This window comes from Artemia franciscana, chromosome 11 (genome assembly GCF_032884065.1).
Source record: "Artemia franciscana chromosome 11, ASM3288406v1, whole genome shotgun sequence".
In the NCBI taxonomy this organism is placed as follows: domain Eukaryota; kingdom Metazoa; phylum Arthropoda; class Branchiopoda; order Anostraca; family Artemiidae; genus Artemia; species Artemia franciscana.
The window spans coordinates 8,418,898-8,443,955 of NC_088873.1; the positions used below are offsets into that span (position 1 = coordinate 8,418,898).

At 35.4% G+C, this 25,058-nt stretch overlaps 1 protein-coding gene across 1 annotated transcript in view; it reads right to left on the reverse strand.

Moving 5' to 3' along the window:
- LOC136032763 (sodium/potassium/calcium exchanger 4-like) overlaps nt 1–25,058 on the reverse strand; it is a 51,948-nt gene that overhangs the window by 18,713 nt on the left and 8,177 nt on the right. Inside the window, exons 3-5 of the mRNA XM_065713110.1 lie at nt 16,470–16,660; nt 3,996–4,143; nt 171–293 (exon numbers count right to left, since the gene is read on the reverse strand). Of these exons, the coding sequence (XP_065569182.1) occupies nt 171–293; nt 3,996–4,143; nt 16,470–16,660 (462 nt within the window). The remainder of the gene's footprint in view (nt 1–170; nt 294–3,995; nt 4,144–16,469; nt 16,661–25,058) is intronic.

The window sequence follows — 25,058 nt, forward strand, 5'->3', positions numbered from 1 at the left end:
GAAATTGTCGTACTAGTTTGCCACGTTATTTTGAGTTTGGCAGTATTTTTTAACTTACCAGGATTAACCCACAAAATATAATTTGGCAGAAATTCTCGCACTTATGTTCTATGTAATTCTGTGAATCTTGCAGTATTTTGTAAGGATAAATGAGAAATTCTTGCGCTTACCCTGATTCAGATCCGGATTCGGTGGATTTTTGTAAGCCTCCTCAAGACCACCTGATTTTTTGCAGTTCAGTTTTTCTTTTGTACTTGTAGCAGATTTCTCAAGTATTCTGTTGTAATACATAACTAAAAAAGAAAAAAACATGATACAAATGTGAGACAAAACGAAGATTCAAAAACACCTTTTTTTCATTCAAAAATATCTGCCTTCGAAGATTTTTTTTTCCATTTTGTTCTTCTTACCACTCAACAAAGTGCGTTTCGTATGAAGCCTACTAGCTTCTATCGTGCATAATTGTATAGAGGAACCAAAAGTTAGTTATAATGTATCTTAAAGGGCTAATCTGGGTCGTAGTCCTAGAAAACCCGACCATCATTTTTTGAAAAAGTACAAGCAGGGGAAGCCAAAAACCCACTTCATAGCCGCTAAATTGTTTATGCTTCTAGCATAGCAATTGGGATGTACAGGCTGTTGGAAATCCGGAATATTTACAACATGCAAAATCATGGTCTTAAATAACCAACAACTTCTGTCAAGTTAGACCACCACTTCTTCCTTTTTTTTTGCAGGAGGGGGATTACTCTAATTCGTCTTATATAACTTGAAGAATTAAAACAAACTTTTTGGATAAAACTAGCAATCTGATAGCACTTAAATAAAGCCTGAGCTTATAGGCCATCACTTCTTACTTTTTTTTTGCAGGGGGAGAGGGATTGTGCGAATATTATCTGACGTAACAAAAAAGTTAAAAACCCACTTTTCGGATAAAACTAGCGAATTGATAGCACCGAAATCTAGCCTGAGCTTAAACCGTTTTTTATGATGTTTAAACAGATTAATCCAAAAGTTCTAAAAATTTTCTTTGTCATTAAGTATTTGAGTCAGCAGTTGGGAAAGAATTTAAGTCGTGCAAATATTTATCTAAGATAAGTTATAAATTGATTCCATTGTATATTCTATAGAGCCGAAAACGAGGGAATGCTGACTCAGAAATCACGTACAACACCTGGCGCGCGCCAAGCGTGGAGAACCGTGCCAATCGTGGAGGAGCTGTGCCAAGTGCTACGAGGAATGTACCATCCGTGGTGGAACTGCGCGATACACGGGTGGTTTGACATGTACATCAGGTGTATGAAAATGGACAACCCCTCGGCTGAGAAAGGTGACAAACAAAATTGTTGCGCAATTGGCGTATCTAGAGCTAAGGAGGAGCCAAAAAAGGAAGAGTTATACCGACGTATTTCATTCAATATCAAATAATATGTTCATATTCGTGGTAGCAAAATTAAAAGCACAGAGCAACCCGTGCCAATACCAATAGTAACCGAAACTTTAAAAGATAGAAGCCACAGAAAAGTGCCGGTTTCTACTATAGACTATCTCAAAGCTTCAAGACAGCCGATAGCATTAGAACTATCGAAAGTTATTTGGGTAGGTAGCCACCCAGTTTCGAATGCCATATAAATGTTTTTTTTTTCTTTTTTGACGAATATTAAGCCAATAGAAAGAACAAAAATTAATTGAGTGCCGACATTTTTTTTTTAGAAGTAAACCCTTTATTTTACTGTCAAAACACCTACCGGTTTCTTAAAAGTCACTACTCGATACAGTAGGGTCCTTAATATTAGGTACATTTAATGGTTGAAATAATCAGAGTCTAACTGGTTCAAGGTAGTTGGAAAACCCGAAAACTCAGCAGTTGGAATTGTTCCCAGGTAATAGGAAAACCCGAAAACCTGGTATTTGGTATTACTTCCCAGATAGTTGAAAAACCGGTTATAACTAAACTGTTTTTTTTAAAGCTCTCGCAACCCTATAATAAAATCTTCTAATCTCTCACAAAATATCGGGGTTTCAACGGCGATGTACGCATTCAACTTGGAAACCATCAAACCTTATAAAATTGCCCTTAATTTCAGATAACAATCCCATGTATGCCCCTATTACTTTCCAATCAAGGACTATGCCTCCCACTCCCTCCCTCGCAGAAATGAAATAATTAACCAATTAATTATGTTTAACTTAAATCTATTTAGCGTAATAAACACAAATATAAACCATTACAGACATAAATCACTTGACTAGGAAAAGAAATTTCTAGTGCGTAGTGATTACCTACATAAACATTCCTAGAGGCATCCTAAACTAAATAATATAATCAAAAAAATCTCCTTCTTCCGAAATCCCCCAGGGTTATAGCCACCATCCAAATACAACTCCATTGACTCCCACCCCTTCAACCCGCTCCTCCCCCAGCCCTATAGCTTACTCACATTCCCCCACAAAAAAATTGCGTGCCTTGGATACAGAAATATGACCCCAATACTAGAGAACACGAAGATTTAACGAATGTTTAAGGCCTAGGAGAACCAAACACGACCACGTCAGACACGTAAGTAGGAATTTGTTCCTAGAGTGAAATGCCAATACAGAAGAGAAAAGAGAATCACGTGCGAAATTACACTGTAAAAAAAAAAAAAAAAAATGTATTTCAAACAAAATAATTCCCAGAATATATAGAGGTCCAAAGGAAATACAATGTTTTGTTGGAATTTCAATTACTGTTTTAAGTCCAAAAATCATTTAAAATATCAAGATTTATTTGCTTTTCTTTACAATAACATAATTCCCAAAGAAAATAAGTTTTGTTGATCAATATAGTTTGGATTTCAACATTAGAAGAAATTTCTCAAGCATTATATAGAATTTGACTATGATAGCATCGAAAACAATATGAATTGACATTCTAAACCAATATTAGAATTATGACAGAAATAAGTAAAAGCTGATTGTCCAGTAGAATTTAAAAAGATAGTGCAGAATCATAGAAAATATATTTTTACTTAGAAATGCACCGAATTCACATTTGTACAATCTCTAGTCAATTTCTCCACTTCTACCTCGCCTCCCTCGTTCTGTTTCAACAAATATCCCGCTTCTTATCCTATAAAAATATCCCCTGAAAGATAATGAAAAAATTTTGTCCCGTACATAGTGAAAATGTTAAATAAATGAGTCCCCCCTCGTTCTGCCTTATAGTTGCTTAATGTTTTTTGAAATTTTTGAACTTTCTTTTTTTTAACTAAATTGCGTTTTGAAGGTTTTAGTCAGAAGACTGAACTGTTTTTGAGTAATTATTTAGCTTATTCTCTTTTAATTTTACGAGTTTTGACATTTTGATAAATTTTTCTGACATATACTTGCTTTTTCTGTATCTGCATTTTGACTCTATGATGGTTCTTTTCGGAAATAAAATCATATCTTACCTCAAATGTACACACAGAAATTTCTGTGCAAACCCTGCCTATTTCACAAAACTTTTATAGGCATTTTTTTTATAATTCGCTTTTTGTGAATTTCTATAAATATAAATTTGTTAAGTTGCTACCCTAATTTTAAAAAAATCAATGCTTAGATATATTAGACAGCCCTCTGAATACGATTTATACATTTTCGTTTTTTTATTTTTTTAGTAACGAAAATCCTTGCATGAGAGCAACAATATTTTTTACGATGAACGCTATTTTTACCACTAAGTGCTTAAAACATATTTGTTGCCTTTACGGGCAAATCAAGCATAAGACACTATAGAAAAACAGTGTATCGACCAAGAAATTAATTTATTAATTTATTAAGAAATTAATTAATTAATTTAATACATTTATAGGAACATTTTAATTTCCCAGGGACCTATAAAAATAATATATTCAAAATTCTTTTCAGCACCTATATTAAAGTGCCTGAGGAGCCAGATCCAGCCATTCACCTTTTTTTTGGAGACCCCAAAAATTGACAACTTGTCCATTGTAATGCTTTAGTAAGCTTACCTGCTATATAAACTACGTAAAGAAGAACAAGAATAAGAGCTTCCCACCACTCAATTCTACCGTCATAAATAATACCAATTAGGGCTGCCACAACAAATCCATACATTATGCAATCTCGGGTTAGTGGCCACCATTCCAAAGGAACAGCCTGCAATATAAAGTTGAACAAATGGATTGAAATAAATGAGAATGACTTATGTCCAAACTAAGCCACAACTAGCCACAACTAAGCCACAACAAACTAAGTCACAACCAGGACGTACGAAGGGCGTTGAGTAAGACTCGGGACCCAGACACTCCTCCCTAGATTCTCCTGAATTCTTCAGGACTCGAATTTCAGGAAAATTGTCCAATGTACTATTTTTATTGGTACTTGTCTCTTATAGTGACCATACTGAAGAAGTTAAGTTAGGTTAATCATAATGAAATATACCAAAACATGATGAAAATGTAATATTTTAGCAACAAAACTTTGGAAATTACAATAGAGAATTATGGAAAACAGGCCACCCAGAACGCATTATATTATATACCTAGCCAGCTCTATACATTAAATACTTAATCAAAATACACCTACGTAAGATTTTATCTCACTAAGACTAAGCTAACAATCTTTGAATGCAGATAGAGAAACCGGTTTTACTCAGATCAAGAGCCTGAGTGTAGTCACTATAATAGACAAGTAGATATATTAAATACTTATCTTCGAAAGCAGATAGAGAAACCGGTTTTACTCAGATCAAGAGGTGTAGTATGGTCACTATAATAGACAAGTACAGCTTGACAAATTTTCGAATTATTGGAAATACATCCAAAAAGTGAGGTTAATCCTAATGAAAAATAACAAAACACGAAGATATAATGATACTTTAGAAATACAATAATGGAAACCTAGCCCAACCCAACCTAACGTAATCTAGCCCCACCCCTACCCCGAATATGCAAATATATAGCCCAAATTATACAAGTCCAATGCATTCTTTCTAAGTGCAATGCATTGTGTCATCCAATACTTGTTTTTATAGCTATGAAACTGGTTTCCTGAGATGTAACCTAAGCGTGATTCTTGAATACGTTTCCAATAATCGACAAGTACCAAATAGCTTAAAAGTTAAAAGTGTTCTAAAATACATTAAATATTTTGGAAATTTCTTTTAATTCAATTACCTTTATTTATTTAAGTACAATAATAATCACTTTTCTTTTTACATTTTAAGTGCTCCAATACTCCTTTTGTCACAACAACTATTCAACAACAAAAAAATATAAAGAAAAACCTCCCAGCTCTCATTACCAAGTTTAAAATTCCCGCCTAAAATTGCTCTCAAGTAAAGCAGACACATCTCAATCCCATTATTCCCGTTCAGCAGGAGTAACAGAGAAGTTATACGTACTTAATTTATTTAAAATATATTTATATTCTAAATATAAATATAATGAGTCTCGTTGACCTGTTTTTTTTTTGTACTATCAATTTGAGTCCATGTTTTACGCGTCATTTCTCCTCTATAACATTCAACTTCTTTGGCTGAACCAGACATAATGCTATCGATTATATAAAGAAGCAGCATACCTACACACCGTAAAGGGTCGCTCTATCCATACGACAGGTCTTAATCGTCCCACTTCCAACACCTTCCACCCAGAAAATTTGAAAAAGATGGGTCTATGCCTTATTGTTGTGTTTATTCCAACCTCCCCTCCCCCTAGTAGCACAATCTAGTCTTAGAATAGCCTTCCTTTCCTCGAGTAGAGTTTGTATTTTTCGGAAGATCTGTGGGATTCCCAATGCATCTCCCGACAAAAATTACAAGAAATCAGAAAGCTCCGAATCCCTGGAAAATGTTGCTACGTGGTCCTTTTTTTGTTTTTTCATATGGCTGTTTTTTTTTGGCCTTAGCTGAATGGATTTTTATGTCTGTTTGCAGTTATAAGAATATGAATGAGCTCAACTTGGCTTGTTCTCCTTTTCAGTTTGTGAAGAACTGTTCGGGGATAGCAGTAAAAAAGAAAGAAAAAAAAGTCCAAAACCCGTCCGAATATTTCACGCCGCTTTGTGAATATTTGCAAATCTTTGCCTTGGATATTACCTTTTTTAGTGGGACAGAGTAACATTCCGTAAACGTTTGCCCTACTAGCCAGGCATACTCTGTCTATTCTCTGTTTAATCCCAGAAGTTCTAATAAAAAGAAATCTAAATACAGGGATCTGCCTCATCTGAAAAACCCACCAGTGCCATGTGATTTATAGCTCTAGGTTCTAAATATTTTCTAAGAATTTGGAAAAAAATAGGGTTTGACAACGAAAAATGTCTTATATCAAAACAACTTTAAAATCAGAGAGGAACACGACTCCAGTTATTTTCAAATTTCAAAGACATTCCATTATTTTTCAAGCTTTCAGCTGCTTCCGAGGTTCCCTTTGAAATACTGGCTATTTCGGAAAGAGGTGATTGTCGAAGTCCTGCTTTTTATTCACGGAATCGCATCTGGCTTCTATTGATCTGCTCTTTGGACTTTTACAATGTGGTATTTTATTCCTAAATCAATTGAACATCTCTAAGAACATAATAGACAATGGCAAACAGTTCTACCAAAAAATTTTACATTTAATTACATTTAACCAAACTAAAAAAATTTACATAGGTGGCCTTGAATGCCACCTACAGATATTCTACCGAAAATCGACAAAGTTTTACAAATAGTTAGAAAACTGCCGCCTGACTACTCAGACAGAGGGGTCCAAGCCTTTTTTTTATATTTAGGTAAAGCCGATATTGATAAAACCAAATAAAAGGAAAATGAAAATGCTCGACGCTGTTATAAAACCTGGCTGCCTCATAATTTTGGCAACTACTACTAACAACTCAATAAAGCACCAAGCCGCCTGAGGCCGACATAGCTGCACACGTTCCTCCCCACCCTAATCGATTCAAAGCTTCCTTGTACCTTGAAAATATATGAGACACTTACATTGGCAGTTCTGGTCTCTCTTACGCCTGAGCCATAAGCTCGATTAGCACCCCCACCCGTCTCCCCGTAAAATTATCGGGCAAAATTTTATCAAAATTTTCGTTTATTAACAACATTATTTTGAATTGCTTTAACTTAACAATTTGAACTATTATTATTCAATGATTTTATATATTTTTATTTTATTAATTACTTAGTAAATTATTAATTTTTCATTTATTAAATGTGTCCTCTACTTTATTTTAATAAAAATAGAATTTATAAAATTACAAAATGATTATAACAGTTAGATTGTTTATTTAAAATTTACCCCTAAAATGTCTTCGTCCGGGACAAGCACCCCCTCTGTCCAACGCCTAAAACCGCCTCTAGAAATTTAGCCTTTAGCGCTACATTTCATAGCCACTTGCTGATAAACAATGAATTTGAACACTTTTACAAGAGAATTTTTTCAACCGTCTCCTTGATTCAATGATGTGGTTTATTCACCTGCTGTCAAAGGGTGACGGCAGGGTACACCTCCTTGCACCGCGTATGGTGCACGCCTTCTTGTGTACACGATTTTTGAAAGTGGGAACTCCTTGGAAATATCCAAACTCAACCAAAAACGAGTAAATTTGAAATTTGAACTCTTGCATTATAAGCGTTCATTATGTGACGCCGCAACTGATGCTTAATCGTGAAATTTGGCTACAAGCCATTTTCAGTTACCAGCCAAGATGTTACAGTTTTTTAACGGAAAATTAGGCAGACGTGAGAAAGTTGATAAAGGGACTCGCTAAAATTTGTTATACAATTCAGGGGAACGGAAAACGGAAAAAATATTGTTTAATGGTGCAAGAGTATATATATATATATATATATATATATATATATATATATATATATATATTATATATATATATAAAAAGGTAAAGGATACGGCATTAGACTTTACAGTCCCTACAAGCGGTGCTGATCTCCGTTTCTTGGCCCTTCAGCCATGAAGTGCAATGGGGGGTTGGGGGCCAACCATCCTGTGCTTTCGCACACCCTTCCTGTTTACCTTCCCCAGATTTCTCCAGGTACCCATTTAAAGCTGGGTCGACTCTGGCTAAGCTTACAGAGTCACGCCACTGACTCCCGTCCCAAATTGAACAATTGGGTACACTGGATTTGAACCCGCGTCCTTTCAGACAAAGGATCCCAAATCCAGCGCACCAACCGACTCGGCTAGGACGGATATATATATATATATATATATATATATATATATATATATATATATATATATATATATATATATATATATATATATATATATATATATATATATATATATATATAATATATATATATATATATATATATATATATATATATATAAATATATATATATATAAATAGATTGTCAGGTTTACCGACTCTTGAACATGCAACATATAATTGTCCATGGGAAAAAACAATCTGTATTCAGATCTATACCTCATTATTCTAATGATTACCCTTGAGCTTTGTTGATGGTGATTGCTAATCGATCACTCCTGTGTCCCCGTCGTCATTTATATATCCCCCTGTGCCCCCCGGCGTCCCCGTTGTTGTTGTTCCCTGTGTCCCGGTCGTCATTTGTGTCCCGGTGTCACAGTCTATAATTTCTCTTTGAGTGTCCTGGTCGTCATTTATATTCCCTGTGTCCCGGTCGTCATTTTTGTCTCGGTCGTCATTTGTGTTCCGGTGTCCCGGTCTGTAATTTATCTTTGAGTGTCCTGGTCGTCATTTATATTTCCTGTGTCCGGTCGTCATTTGTGTCCCGATGCTTTGTTGATGATGATTGCTAATCGAACATTCCTTGTGTCCCAGTCGCTTTCTCTTTGAGTGTCCCGGTCGTCATTTATATCCCTGCTAGCTGTTGGGGTCCACCAACTATATATATATATATATATATATATTATATATATATATATATATATATATAATATATATATATATATATATATATATATATATATATATATATATATATATATATATATATATATATATATATATATATATATATATATATATATATATATATATATATATATGTGTGTGTTTTTAACTACGTAAAACATGCGAATATACAACATTCTTCGCTGTCCCATTGTCTGTGCATATAAACAGATTGTCAGGTTTACTGACTCAAGAACATGCAACATATAATTGCCCATGGGAAAAAACAATCCGTATTCAGATCTATACCTCATTATTCTAATGATGTGTCCCGGTCGTCATTTATATTCCCTGTGTCCGGTCGTCATTTGTGTCCCGGTGTCCCAGTTTGTATTTCTCTTTGAGTGTCCCGGTCGTCATTTATATTCCCTGTGTCCCGGTGTCCCGGTCGTCATTTGTGTCCCGGTGTCCCGTTCTGTAATTTCTATTCGAACAATCCCTGTGTCCCGGTCGTCATTTATATATCCCGCCTGTGCTCCCGGCGTCCCCGTTGTAGGTTGTGTCCCTGTGTCCCGGTCGTCATTTATATTCCCTGTGTCCCGGTCGTGATTTGTGTCCGGGTGTCCCAGTCTGTAATTTCTCTTTGAGGTTCCCGGTCGTCATTTATATTCCCTGTGTCCCGGTCGTCATTTTGTCCCGGTGTCCCAGTATGTAATTCCATCAGTTGACAAACATGAACGTCAGTCGACAAACAACTTCATCACGCATACAGGTCAATCCTTATAATGACGTCAGTCGACAAACATGACGCCAGTCGACACACAAACATGACCGTCACTCGAACACACACACAGACAATTTATTTTTATACTAGCTGTTGGGAAGTTTTGCGCCCCCCAAGCCCCCCTGCGCGCGTAAGTCGTTACGCGCCATATTAGTTACGCGCCATTGTAGTTGTGTCCCTGTATCCCACCTGTGAATATAGATAGATATCTATCTATATATATAAAAATAAGTTGTCTGTCTGTGGATGGATGGATGGATCAGGTGACGTCCACCTGAAAAAACTGGATTAGGTGACGTCAAAACTGAAAAAACTAAAAAAAGGCAAAAACTACAAAAAAAACTAAAAACTAATAAAAAAAATAAAAAAGCTAAAAAACTAAAAAAAACTATAAAGGTAAAAACCAATAAAAAACTAAAAAAAAAACTGAAAAAACTAAAAAAAGGCAAAAACTACAAAAAAAAACTAAAAACTAATAAAAAAAGTAAAAAAGCTAAAAAACTAAAAAAACTAAAAAAACTAAAAAAAGGTAAAAAACTAAAAAAAATAAAAAAAAAAAAAAACTAAAAAAAAGGAAAAAACTGAAAAATAAGCTAAAATAAAGGTAAAAACCAATAAAAAACTAAAAAAAAAGAGGAAAAAACTAATAAATGACGACACTCAAAGAGAAAGCGACCAGGACAAAAGGAATGTTCGATTAGCAATCAACAAAGCACCGGGACACAGGGAGTATAAATGACGACCAGGACATAAGTAAAAAAAAAAAAAAACTATCTATATATATAAAATAAGTTGTCTGTGGATCTGTGGATCGTGGATCAGGTGACGTCACCTGAAAAAACTGGATCAGGTGACGTCAAAACTGAAAAAACTAAAAAAAGGCAAAAACTACAAAAAAAACTAAAAACTAATAAAAAAAATAAAAAAGCTAAAAAACTAAAAAAACTAAAAAAAGGCAAAAACTACAAAAAAAACTAAAAACTAATAAAAAAGCTAAAAAACTAAAAAAACTAAAAAAAAAGGCAAAAACTACAAAAAAACTAAAAACTAATAAAAAAAATAAAAAAGCTAAAAAACTAAAAAAACTAAAAAAACTAAAAAAAGGTAAAAAACTAAAAAAACTAAAAACTAAAAAAAAACTAAAAAAGGTAAAAACTAAAAGAACTAAAAAGAAAAAAATAAATGACGACACTCAAAGAGAAAGCGACCAGGACAAAAGGAATGTTCGATTAGCAATCAACAAAGCACCGGGACACAGGGAGTATAAATGACGACCAGGACACAAGTAAAAAAAAAATTAACAAAACTAAAAAGAAGGTAAAAACTACAAAAAAACTAAAAAGAAAAAAAAACTAAAAAATAATAAAAAAACTAAAAAATCTAAAAATCTAAATAAACTAAAAAAGAAAAAAAAAGGAAAAAAATAAAGGAGAAAAACAAAACTAAAAAACGAATGTATATACAGACCGGTACACCGGGATACAAATGACGACCGGGACACAGGGAATATAAATAACGACCGGGACACAGGGACACAACTACAACGGGGACACCGGGGGAAACAGGGGGATATAAATGACGACCGGGACAAAAAAACTAAAAAGAAAAAAAAACTAAAAACTAATAAAAAAAACTAAAAAATCTAAAAATCTAAATAAGCTAAAAAAGAAAAAAAAAGGAAAAAAATAAAGGAGAAAAACAAAACTAAAAAACGAATGTATATACAGACCGGGACACCGGGATACAAATGACGACCGGGACCCGGGACACAGGGAATATAAATGACGACCGGGACACAGGGACACAACTACAACGGGGACACCGGGGGAAACAGGGGGATGTAAATGACGACCGGGACACCGGGACAGGGAATGGTCGATTAGCAATCACCATCAACAAAGCTCAAGGGCAATCATTAGAATCATGAGGTATAGATCTGAATACAGATTGTTTTCCCATGGACCATTATATGTTGCATGTTCAAGAGTCGGTAAACCTGACAATCTATTTATATGCAAAGACAATGGGACAGCAAAGAATGTTGTATATTCGCAAGTTTTACGTAGTTAAAACCATATATATATATATCTATCTATATTCACAGGTGGGACATAGGGACACAACTACAATGGCGCGTAACTAATATGGCGCGTAACGACTTACGCGCGCGGGGGGGCTTGGGGGGGCGCGAAGCGCCCCCACCAACTAGGTTTTGGGGTGGCGCGAAGCGCCACCCCAACAGCTAGTATATATATGTTTTTAACTACGTAAAACTTGCGAATATACAACATTCTTCGCTGTCCCATTGTCTGTGCATACAAATAGATTGTCAGGTTTACCGACTCTTGAACATGCAACATATAATTGTCCATGGGAAAACAATCCGTATTCAGATCTATACCTCATGATTCTAATGATTGCCCTTGAGCTTTGTTGATGGTGATTGCTAATCGACCATTCCCTGTGTCGCCATCGTCATTTATATATCCCCCTGTGCCCCCCGGCGCCCCCGTTGTAGTTGTGTCCCTGTGTCCCGGTCGTCATTTGTGTCCCGGTGTACCAGTCTGTAATTTCCCTTTGAGTGTCCCGGTCGTCATTTATATTCCTTGTGTCCCGGTGTCCCGGTCTGCATACACATTCGTTTTTGAATTGGTCTTTTTTTAGTTTTTAGTTTTTTACTTTTTTTTAGTTTTTTTTAGTTATACCTCATGATTCTAATGATTGCCCTTGAGCTTTGTTGATGGTGATTGCTAATCGAACATTCCCTGTGTCCCCGTCGTCATTTATATATCCCCCTGTGCCCCCCGGCGTCCCCGTTGTAGTTGTGTCCTGTGTCCCGGTCGTCATTTAAATTCCCTGTGTCCCGGTCGTCATTTGTGTCCCGGTGTCCCGGTCTGTATATACATTCGTTTTTGAATTGGTATATGAAGAAATAAATTTTTGCGTTTTTCTCCTTTTTTTCTTTTTAGTTTTTTTTGTTTTTATCATTTATATTCCCTGTGTCCCGGTCGTCATTTGTGTCCCGGTGCTTTGTTGATGGTGATTGCTAATCGAACATTCCTTGTGTCCCGGTCGCTTTCTCTTTGAGTGTCCCGGTCGTCATTTATATTTCCTATGTCCCGGTGTCCCGGTCGTCATTTGTGTCCCGATGTCCCGGTGTGTAATTTCGTCAATCAACAAACATGACGTCACTCGACACACACACAGACAACTTATTTTTATACATATAGATAGATAGATAGATATATAGATGTCCCGGTGGCCCGGTCGTCATTTGTGTCCCGATGTCCCGGTCTGTAATTTCGTCAGTCGACAAACATGACGTCACTCGACAGACACACAGACAACTTATTTTTATATATATAGAAAGTTGCTATTGGGTTGGCGCTTCGCGCCACCCTAACACCTAGTTAGTGAGGGCTCTTCGCGCCCCCCAAGCCCCCCCCACGCGCGTAAGTCGTTACGCGCCATTGTAGTTGTGTCCCTGTGTGCCACCTGTGAATATAGATAAAAGAGAAAAGATATCTCTTTTCGTTATAGATTTATATATGTTTTTAACTACGTAAAACTTGCGAATATACAACATTCTTTGATGTCCCATTGTCTGTGCATATAAATAGATTGTCAGGTTTACCGACTCTTGAACATGCAACATAAAATTGTCCATGGGAAAAACAATCCGTACTCAGATCTATACCTCATTATTCTAATGATTGCCCTTGAGCTTTGTTGATGGTGATTGCTAATCGAACATTCCCTGTGTCCCGGTCGTCATTTATATTCCCCGTATCCCGGTCGTCATTTGTGTCCCAGTGTCCCAGTCTGTAATTTCTCTTTGAGCGTCCCGTTCGTCATTTATATTCCCTGTGCCTCGTTCGTCATTTGTGTCCCGGTCTGTAATTTATCTTTGAGTGTCCCGTTCGTCATTTATATTTCCCGGTCGTTATTTGTGTCCCAGTGTCCAAGTCTGTAATTTCTCTTTGAGTGTCCTGGTCGTCATTTATATTCCCTGTGTCCCGGCTTTTAGTTTTCTTTTTCTCCTTTATTTTTCAGTTTTTTTCCTTTTTTTAGTTTTGTAGTTTTTACCTTTTTTAGTTTTTTTCTTCTTTTGTATTAATGCTAAAGCCAAGGTTCAAACCTGGAGCCTCTCGGAACTAGAACCTGAAACATAACGCTTTACCAACTCAGCTACTTCGGCTTGAATACATTCGTTTTGAGCAGCTTCCTCGGGTGTTGCCATTGTAGGTTCTTCAGTCATTTTACAATTAGAAATTTCTCTTTCAACGATCTTCTTAAATTAAAAATTTGTCTTTGAACGATATTCTTAAATACCTATGTCCTGGTCGTCATTTATATTCCCTGTGTCCCGGTCGTCATTTGTGTCCCGGTATCCCAGTCTGTAATTTTTCTTTGAGTGTCCCGGTCGTCATTTATATTCCCTCTGTCCCGGTCGTCATTTGTGTCCCGGTCTGTAATTTCTCTTTGAGTGTTTTTTTCTTTTTAGTTTTTTTAGTTTTTTACCTTTTTTCGTTTTTGACTTTTCTTTTTCTTCTTTATTTTTCAGCGTCACTATGAAATACATATCGCCGAACCTTTGTTTTTTTAACTAAAATTGGTAGGCATTGATGACTTTATCCAAGTCAAAATCCCAAACCCAATCATCATCGCTATCATTTTCAGTTTTGATATGTTTTGACGCTCGCTGTCCAGGTGGATTTTCATCTAACTGCGCGGTTTTGCGTTCTTTAGCCGCAAGCCTGTTTTCTTGCTGTTCTTGTGATTCTTACTTTCTCTATCAGCCGCAAGTTTTTTGGCATAGACTCTTTGAGCAGCTTTCTCGGCTGTTGCCATTGTAGGTTCTTCTGTCATTTTACAATTAAACATTTTTCCGTCCACGATCTTCTTACAATTAAAAATTTGTCTTTGAACGATTTTCTTAAATACTTTTAATGACGTCATCGTCATAACAAACATGACGACAACTAACTTCATGACGACATGATGGCATGACGTCGCTCGACAGACCCACAGACAAACAACTTATTTATATATATATATATATATATATATATATATATACGACAGACCCACAGACAAACAACTTATTTATTTATATATATTATATATATATATTATATATATATATATATATATATATATATATATTATATATATATATATATATATATATATATATATATGTGTGTGTGTATTCTTCTATGAGTGTGAATGTGTTTATTCTCCTGATGAGTCCTTGTGTTGGGTGGTCGCCTTTGAATTATTTGTTTGATTTATACTTTGAAATATTCGGTACATGACGACTTATACTTACGACACGACTGCAATGTCCATGGACAATTTTTTACGGTTGTTTGTGTATGGCTATGCTGTTTGACCTATGTAATTGGATGGATAAGCTGGGTTAAGGCCTCATTCAAGTACTTATCTATATTAATCACTAATGTAGGAAAACAGTCTTCCTTTTCTCCTTCTGTCTTTTTTTTATGTTTATGTGCTGTTGCATTGGTGATTTCTTTTTTCATTATAAAAAAAATTAAGGCTGAATACTGAAAGGAGCGAATTTGTTAATTTAAAAAAGAAGTGTATCCTATGTGGTGAAGAAAAGTATAGATTTAAACTTAATAATGAGGAACTAATCATAAGTAAAAGAACAAAATACTTAGGTTTATCTTACCGGAAAATGGACGCCTAAGGAAATTAAGAGAGGTGGAGTGGCCATGTCTGTAATTTTTAATAACCCGACGATAATAGACATTAAAAACCAAAAATGCACAAAAGAATATTTAATACAAAAATTCTACCCATGATAGAATATGGAGCAGAGATATGTGGGGTGGAGCAACGGTGCAGCAACTGGAGTCCTTTCAGCTCCAGTATTATAAAAGAGTGTTTGGTCTACATCAGACAACTCATTCACAGATTCTGGAAGGTGATATGGGCCTGTGTTCTTTAAAGCTACGTAGGTCTATTTTATCGCTTAGATTCAGGTTAAAGTTAATTAAGATTAATGAAGATAGACTAGTAAGAGTGGCATATGATGAGATGTTGAAAAGTGGTTTAAAAACCTCGTGGCCATCCCAAGTTAAATCATTACTAGAAAAAGTAGGAATGCCTTACTTATGTAATAATGTTCTTTGTTCTAGTGGTATACCAACAGATTTAGAAAGCCAGGTACAATTTATATTAGAGTCAGGAAATTCAGCATTGGCAAGGGCTGGTTTTAGATTCTACAACCCTACAACATTATAATCAGGCAAAACCTAGTTTTGGAGAGGAAGTTTATTTTAAATTGAATTTACCACCTATGATTCTACGTCGTTGGATTCAGCTTAGGGCGAATTGTCTTCCAATCTAGAATAGGCAAAAAATGTTCGGAAAAAGAGGTTCTGATAGGCGGTATGTTTGTCCCCTTTCTAAAGATGAGGATGAAGACTTGGATCATTTTCTCCAAAAATGACCGGTTCTTTGATTTACCGGAAAAATATTTGCATGAGATTAATATGATGCTTCCTGGTATTCTGCAAAATAGTTACCCAACCACAATATTTCGAGTGGGAGAGTATATAGATAAATCCTTCGTAAGAAGAAAAAGTTTATGGGATTAATTAATTTTGTCGTTAGATTAGGTATTTTCGCGTTGTATTCTGTTTCTGTGCGTACTTGTAATTTGTACTGTTGTTTAATTTCCTTGCTTGTTTGTTATTTATTTATATTTTTGCGTGTATATGGCCCTTGAGCTTTTGAAATACACTTATCTATCTATCTATCTATGGGGATAAGACTTACAAAACCAACAGCCAGTCCACAACAGGCACTAACAGCCAGCACATTGAAGACGGCAGTGCCAATGATTGTTCCCAGTCCAATGTCATGGCTCTGTGTTGCAAAAGTGCCAATAACGTTGGTAAACAGCTCAGGCGCAGAGGTTCCCATTGCCATCAAAGTTGCCCCAGCAACATCGGGCGGTAGACCGAACTCTAGAAAAGAAAAACAGTGTATTTTTCAGTTTAAAATTCGAGTTTTTTAAGTTTTCTTTGTGATAGGTCTGTGTCTATGTCATATTAGTGAGGTTATTTGGTTCCATGCTATAAACCTCATGGCTTGAAATTATCGAACACTTGCTATTAGGCGTTACGTTTCCCCTCCTGGTACATGGCTAAACATTAGTTAATTGGCAAAGGCTGCTTAGTCATTTATTTGCAGTTTAGAAATATTGACATAAACAATAGTCAATAATTCAAAAACGAAACAATAATGGGACACTTAGCAGGACAATAGAGCAGACTGTGGTGTTTGCAAGGTTTGCTTTCTCTGCTCGTCATATTCTCCCGGTGCTGTGGTCTAAGACGCCATCTTCTAGTAGGGTTATTGTTGAAAGGTCTGGCTTTCGTGAGCAGATGATACACCATTGCCACCAGGTTTATGAACTGTGATTTTTTTTTCTCGTTTTAAAGTAGTTCTATATGTTCTACATGTTTTATATATTTTAGTTTTGTTGTGAAAGGGGAACCCGAATGCACTGATGTAAATTAATGCCTTTTTTTGGAGTGGCCATAAAAGCCCCGGTTACTGGGCTTCGTGCTTTCTTTTGTTGATTTTTTTTGTGAATAAATTATGTCTCCATTGAGAAAAAGTGCCTGTCATCTACAACTCTTTCTGCCACTGTTTGACAAAGGAATAAGTTTTCGCACGGATCATGGTTGTAAAAATAACTGTAACCTAGTAAAGAGCGAATCATAGCTCATATCAGGACTTGAAAGTGCAAACAAAGCGAGGAATACACAACAACAACAAAAAAATATTTACAGCGTGTGACACGGTTCATGTTCCCTGTGCAAGTTTTCGGTATATTATTTTCTGCGGTCCTAGGGCTCAATGTTTCAACCTGTGGTGGTTCTGGCCTGTCTTGCATCCGAGGCAAAATCATGATTAGCGTATCCCCCCTGCCTCCCAAAAAGTTTTCGCCTAAATTTAAAAAAAAATTCATTTATTAACAAAATTTTTATTTATTAACAAATGTTTCCATTGGTTTAAATCTGACTTTTCTTACTCATACTTACTGCAAACTACGCCCTCTACTTTATTTTAAAACAAATTAAATTTTAAAATCACAAACGATTATGACAGTTAGATTATTCATTTGAGATTTTGCGCCCCTTAAATTCCTATGCACAGGCCAAGTGGCCCCTTTGTCCTCATCCTCTAAAACCCTCTCTGGTTCCAATAAAAGAAGATGATTTGTTATCCCTCAATGGCTGAGATTCAGCAATATCAAACTACTGAATTACGTTTTTGGAACTTGCTTTGCATTTCTCTTTATAGATTAAAAAATAAATTGAGAAAAGAAAACTGTCATACTTTTTAAGCAAGTTTAGTTCGAACTCTAAGAAAAAGTGCAAATAGTATCATAATTCTAGTTCGATGAATGGATAGATCTGAAACTAAGGAGTTTCATAATACGAATATCTTGTCCTTTCGGTGCAAGCAGTCTTCCAAAAAAATTTGACATCTTTGACAAGATTTGACAAGAATATTTGTCAAAAATTAAAATCTTGTCAAAATATTTGACAAGAATTATAACCATTAAGCATTAAAAAAATATAAAACTTGAGACACTTCACTTATAGCTCGCTGTACGTTTCAACATTCTCCCAACCATCCTGTAAAAGAGCGGATTTTTGTAAAAAAGCCAAGTAGGCTAGTGTCGTTTTCCTACAAATAAAATAAACGGTAAAACACGATTATCTTATATTAAAAAAAAACCTACCGGGTATACTACCTTAAATTGCAGTGCTAAAAGTCAAAGGTCATTCGGTAATTAGTAAAAAAAGACTTTCTATGATAACTAGTAATAAAAGAATTTCAGTTTCAGTACTTTGAAAAGGGAAAGTAAAATATTTTAAGATCTTATATTTCAATAAATTGCTTGTAATAAAAGAGACTACTTTTTATTTCCAAGAGTGCCAATTCACGAAAATATACGGAGGGGGAGGGGAAAATGAATTTTTCAAAACTAACAGAGGGCAATTTCGTTGTTTTTTTTTTACTTTTCAATGGAAATACAACGGACAATTTCTCGATGAAAATACCAAAAGTAGAACTTTTCAAAATCTAGGGGGAATGGGAGGAATACCAGCTATCTATATTATTTGAATAGAAAAGTCGAAACACAACTAGTTATTATCGGTGTTTTCAATGCTATTCTTACATTTAGAATACCAAGCGCACATTAAAAAGCAGTTTATAACACTAAAAATGAAAAATAATAATGTTTGAATATTTTTTTAATAAATAATGTTAAACAATGTTTCCCGGTAAATATTGCTTACCTCCCGTGAAAAATTCCCTCTCCTCAAGCGAAAATCCTCCGCGGAAAGATCTTTCCACGTAAAATACACCCCTCGCCCTGTAAAATTACATCCGGATAATCCCATCCTCGCTGAAACTCCGCCAACCCCCGTAAAATTTCTTGCGGACGATTCAGCCTGAAAAATTCTCCTTGGCATACTTTCATTTGAAAACGACTTTAAGTTTTAATCGTTTTTCCGATCAGACCGGAAATCCCCCTTCCGTGGAAATCTCTTACCAGAGATACAAACTAGCTGAAAATTTCCCCAGATAATTCCCCCTGAACACTTTCACATGCAAAATTGAGCTGACAAAGAGAAATTAAGACAAATAGAAAAAAAATCGTTTAGGAATTCTGTAAAATCCCCACAGTGTAAAATTTCGACTGGAAATTTCACCCCCAGAAATTTCCTTCCCAACGTAAAATTCTTCCTATAGAAACCCATCTCAATCACAATCCCCCCCCCCAAAAAAAAAGTCTGCATACTTCCCAATAACAATCACAATAGGCAAAGAATGGGCAAATTTCATAACTTACAGCCCTTTTTCAAAGGGCAATGGGGGTCTTGTTACCCCCAAAGGCATAGTTATTGGGTCTTTCAATTATGTTGAATAAAATGGAAGTCTCAAAATTTTTATCAGACAACTTTGGGAAAAAGGGCATGGGAGAGGGGCTAGTTGTTCTCTAATATTTTTAGTCACTTAAAAAGGGCACTAGAACTTTTAATTTCCTTTCGAATGCACTGTCTCAGATTTTCTAGGACCATTAGTTCGGTACGATCTCCCCTGAGATAAACAAACAAGCAAAAAACAAATAAACACGCATCCGTGACCTTTCTTCTAGCCAAAATTTCAAAACTCCATATTTTTGGATATAGGAGCTTGAAATTTACAGTTGGGTTCTCTCTAATGCCGAATCTGATGGTGTGATTTTCATCAAGATTCCTTGAACTATAGGGGTCTTTCCCCCTTTTCCAAAAATCAAGCAAATTTTCTCATGCTCGTAGCTTTTGATGACACTAATGCTTGGTGAATCTTATATATTTAGAATCAGCATAATAAGCCGATTCTTTTAATGTATCTATTGATTTAAAAATTCTATTGTTTAGAGTTTCGATTACTGTTGAGCCGAGTCGCTTCTTACCTACAGCTCGTTACCACGAAGAGCCAATCTAGTACATAACCCCTTGTGTATTACTTAGACCAAAAGAAACATATCTTTTTAATACTTGATACATGTTGCATCAGATGGATAACTTCCCAGTTGTCACGCAATAAATTCTTTTCCAACGGATATAGGTCTAATGTTACCACTCCGGAAATGCTGTAACTTAACTACTTGAAATTTAAGGAGCATTTAACCTCCGTCCTAACAGCAAAAAAAAAAAAAAAAAAACATTGTATTTGACACATTCCAAAATATTTCTGCCAATAAAGTTGTTAGTGTTGTGTTTATGCTGACCGGTTTAATTTCAAACCTTATTTAATTAGGGTAAAAACAAATGAAGACTGCAATTTGAAAAGCGACAAAACAAGATAAATAGGCTAGAGTGGCTACGATACTCTAACCTGCACTCAAACATACATTTCTTTTATTCCACAATGGATAGAAAAGACCATTTTCAGGTTTCTAACCCCCTCCCTCAATAACCGACTCATCCCTAAATTGTGAGTAGTTATAGTATATATATATATATATATATATATATATATATATATATATATATATATATATATATATATATACATGTATATGTGTATATATATCCTCACTTGACAGTTTTCTTTTCAAAGTATGTTTTAAAGTTTCGGTTACTATGGGCTAGGATATATTCTTAAGTAGATTGTCCCCAAGGGGGCAACCACGAGCCTTATACCTATGTTCAGGAGCTTACGCAGAGGATTCTTTGGGTCATTTATATTCAATAAATTTCTTTTAAAGAAGAAATTTGTTGATTATAAATCTATTGCGACAACCCTGCATTTTGGTGCAGTTTGGCTACAAAAAAAGATATAAAGTATACCTCAAAGTATACTTTTAATATTACCACTACAGTCAATGTAACTAATGACGTTATAGGTATTAAGATGAAACTTTTAGGGATCGCTTAGGAGTTTCAATTAAAGGGAAAAACTGTAGGCATGCAGGTTTTCAAAATGGTATATATGCAATATCATCGGCAGTACCATTCTATAATACCTAGAAATGTCATTGAAACTTTTAAAGGAGCTAATTCAAAATTTCAAGTTCTGGTGCCCTTTTTAAGAGTAACAAGAGATCGGAGGGCAAGCGGCCCTTCTCTCAAGTCCCTTCGTTTTCCAGTCAAAATTTTGAGACAGTCATTTTGTTGAGCATAGTAGAACAATCCAGCAACTATGTCTTTAGGGATATTAGACAAGTCAACCCCCCCACAATAATGTAATTGGCCCATTATGCTTCAAAACTAAATGTTACTTTAATTTAAATCAAAAGGAATTGTGTTTATGGTTGCCTATAAGACATCTGCTATATAATATATATATGCTATATATTGCCTATAAGACTGCTTCTGCTCTTACAAATTAAATAAATAAAACAAGTATAAGAGTATCCACGTTGTCAAAGAACATAGATAGAATCTTTTGGGATTTATATTAAGTTTTAGTGTTCAGGTCAACTTTAGAATCATTAAAATTAGATTAAAAACACTATTTATGTCAGGATTTAAAATTTTTGAAAAAGTTTCTCCAACATGCAAATAGCAACCCATACTATGGATTCTAATAGAAGAAAACTGAAAAGATATACAATATGTTTTCTTCTATGAAAAAGACTATGTCAATAAAAAAACGAACAGAAAGTAATTTAAAAAACTTTTTCAAAGAAAAGTCAAAAGCTCCGTTAAGCCAAGATTGAGCAAAAAGAATTTCAAATAATCTTCCTAGCATAAAACTACCACAAACCACTATTAATAAATAAATGAAACTCAAAACGAACAGAAATTACAATAAATAGCCAAGTCAAACTCAAAACGAGCAAAATTTAAAATGAGTAGGGCTGATAACCCCCATGCCTTCTCAAGCCCAGAACACAATTTGCACTTTACTGAAAACAAAATACGTTTGAAATGTTTTCACTTTTCTTACTTTCATAAATAAAAAATTATAAAAACTTGTTAGGAATAAATATCAATATATGTCCATTTAAACTAAAAATCCACGGTCATTTGTATTTTTTTTTCAGTAAAGCGCAAATTGAGCTCTGGGCAATTTTCCCAGAGCACAATTTATGCGGCCTATATCCCTGCCCCCAGTGCAGCCCCCAAGACATCCGATTAAGGATTTCAAGACAGCCATTTTTTCTAAGAATTTTCGAAAGGTCCGACAGATATGCCTCCGGGTATGACAAGACCCCCTTTAACCATTGGGCCAAGGACTGTAATTTATGTAAATTACCAGCTGTTTATTGGAACCCTCTATTGTGGAAAAAGGTGGGTATATTTGATCATAGGATCAGCTTCAGACTTTCAAGAACCGTTGCCTGGGCTGAGCAACGGTTCTTGCTCAGCCCGTTGCAACGGGCTGATCAAGATAGCAGCCCGTTCCTAATCTAGCATTATCTCTTGAAGCCGCAAGCCTGTTTTCACGTTGCTCTTGTGATTCCTCGACACGCCTTCTTTTTTTACTTTCTCTTTCAGCAGCAAGTCTGGTTTCGCGTTGCTCTGGTAGTTCCTCGACAAGCATGCGTTGACGTAAATTGCACATTCCTAATCTGGCCCTTTCTCTTTGAACCGCAAGCCTGGTTTTGCTTTTTGGTAACATTCTATAACATTGACAGTTGGAGAAATCTCCACGTGCCGAGCTTGCTAAAGCTCAACAATTTATAATAAACCTCAAATTTTAAGTATCTTTTTTAAGGTTTTCAAATTACATTAATCTATTGTCAAAATATTTCGAAATACTTTTGCAATTCCCAGTTTTTACATTTAAACCCTCAACACAAAAATACTTACAACTTATTTATATATATATATATATATATATATATATATATATATATATATATATATATATATATATATATATATATATATATATATATATATATATATATAGAAGATATAATCTGGCGTAACAGACAAAGTGTAACAGACATAACACACAGACAACTTATTTTTATATATACAACTTATTTTATACAACTTATCGCACGCGTCATTGATGCAGTTATCCCAGTGTTGGTCATTCTCCAATAAATTCAGAGCTTGGCATGCACTACGGTAAGTGTCATGTATAGTACCGTTTACAGTTCTCAAAAACTCAAAGGACGTCAGACCAGGTACGTTCACCAAAAGCAGGCGTAGAAAGAAGCATTCATGTTGATTGGGGTGAACGGTGTAGAGTCTTCCTATCGTGGTATCTATGAAGATGAGGTTGGCCGTCGACTGACTTACCCTGTTTTTGACGTTCAAATACTTTATTTTTAGTATTCCACGTGTAATACGAAGGCACTTCAGTATACATCAGTTCTTTTGCAAAAGAATCATTTTTGCATAGCGAAAATAAAGGAGTTAACTTTGTATCCGGTGGATTCAGGGCTCTCTGTTGCACGTTGGTTTCCGAGAAATAAACACGTTGACCATTCTGTAAATGTACCGCTAAGTGAACAACAGCTGGACTTCGTTCATGTATCGGAAATGAAAGAATTTGCCAAACAGCTTCATTACTGCTTATGTATCTTCCAGCCTGATATTTTACGATTTCGTCGATATCATTGATTTCGGACTGCAAGCCAAAAACTGTCATGTCACTGCCTTTGTTGGCGTATTTACATATGTATTTGATTGCCTTTACGGAGTTACAGTATTCAACGTTTATGTGTGCATTAAATGTTTTTGATAATAATGGGGAATATGAAACAACCCACTGGTTATCTACTTCGATGGCGATACCGTTATGCTTCTTTATTAGTGCGGTTTTACCGCCATCTTCAGTAGATCTTCTTCTATATTGTGGGTAACCATCATTGCCAGTAATTGTGTTGGATACTAAAAGTCGAGGATATTGCTTCGTGCACCTTCCTTTGGCCATGCATGGTGAATTTTCGTTCAGTGCACCGCAAGGTCCATGTATCATATTTTTTACAACAATATCATATAACCCCTTATCGACATTTTCATCAGGTATTTCAGCGGAAATCACATCATCAATTTCGTTAGAAGTAATTTTATTATGTAGCCAGATTAGTATATGTGCGTGTGGCAAACCTCGTTTTTGCCATTCCACTGAATACATCCAGCATCGCACTGACCCAAACACTTCAAGTTTTACTATGTAGTTTATCAGTGATTTCAACTTTTGCCGGAAGACACGGGCCGTAATGTCATGTCTATGAACCGCCGATTGTCCTTGAAGTAAAAGCTGCTGTATCTCGTCCCAAGATTGATTACATGTAAATGTAATAAATAAATCTGGACGACCATAGAGACGAACATACGCAATAGCATCTTGAGCATATTCATGCATATGACGGGGACTGCCAGCATATGACGAAGGTAAAATCGTTAATCTTCCAACGTTTGTGGTATTACCGCCATTTACAACTGCATCTCGCAAATGAATGTATTGTTCAGAGCGGAGCTTGGTCTGATTCAGACTATGCATCGGCACTGTTTCTGTTTTCTGTTTCTGTTTCTGTTTTTTCTTGCCTGTTTCTGCCTGTTTCTGTTTTTACAAAAAACAGAAACAGGCTATCTGTTTTTGTTTTACCTGTTTCTGTTTCTGTTCTGTTTTTTTTTTTCATCTGTTTTTTTCCGTTTCTGTTTTTTTTTTTATCTGTTTTCTGGTTTTTTTTCTGTTTTTTTTTCAAATGCCGCGCTATCTAGCGGGCATGATACCGAAACGCATGATACCTACCCGTACCTACCGTACCGAAACGCACATCTAGCGGGCATGATACCATGATACCGTTGATTTTTGAATTTAAACAAAAAGGGAATAGTTGTGGGAAAAGTCAAAGTCATGGCTAATTGTAGAAAAAAGCTAAGA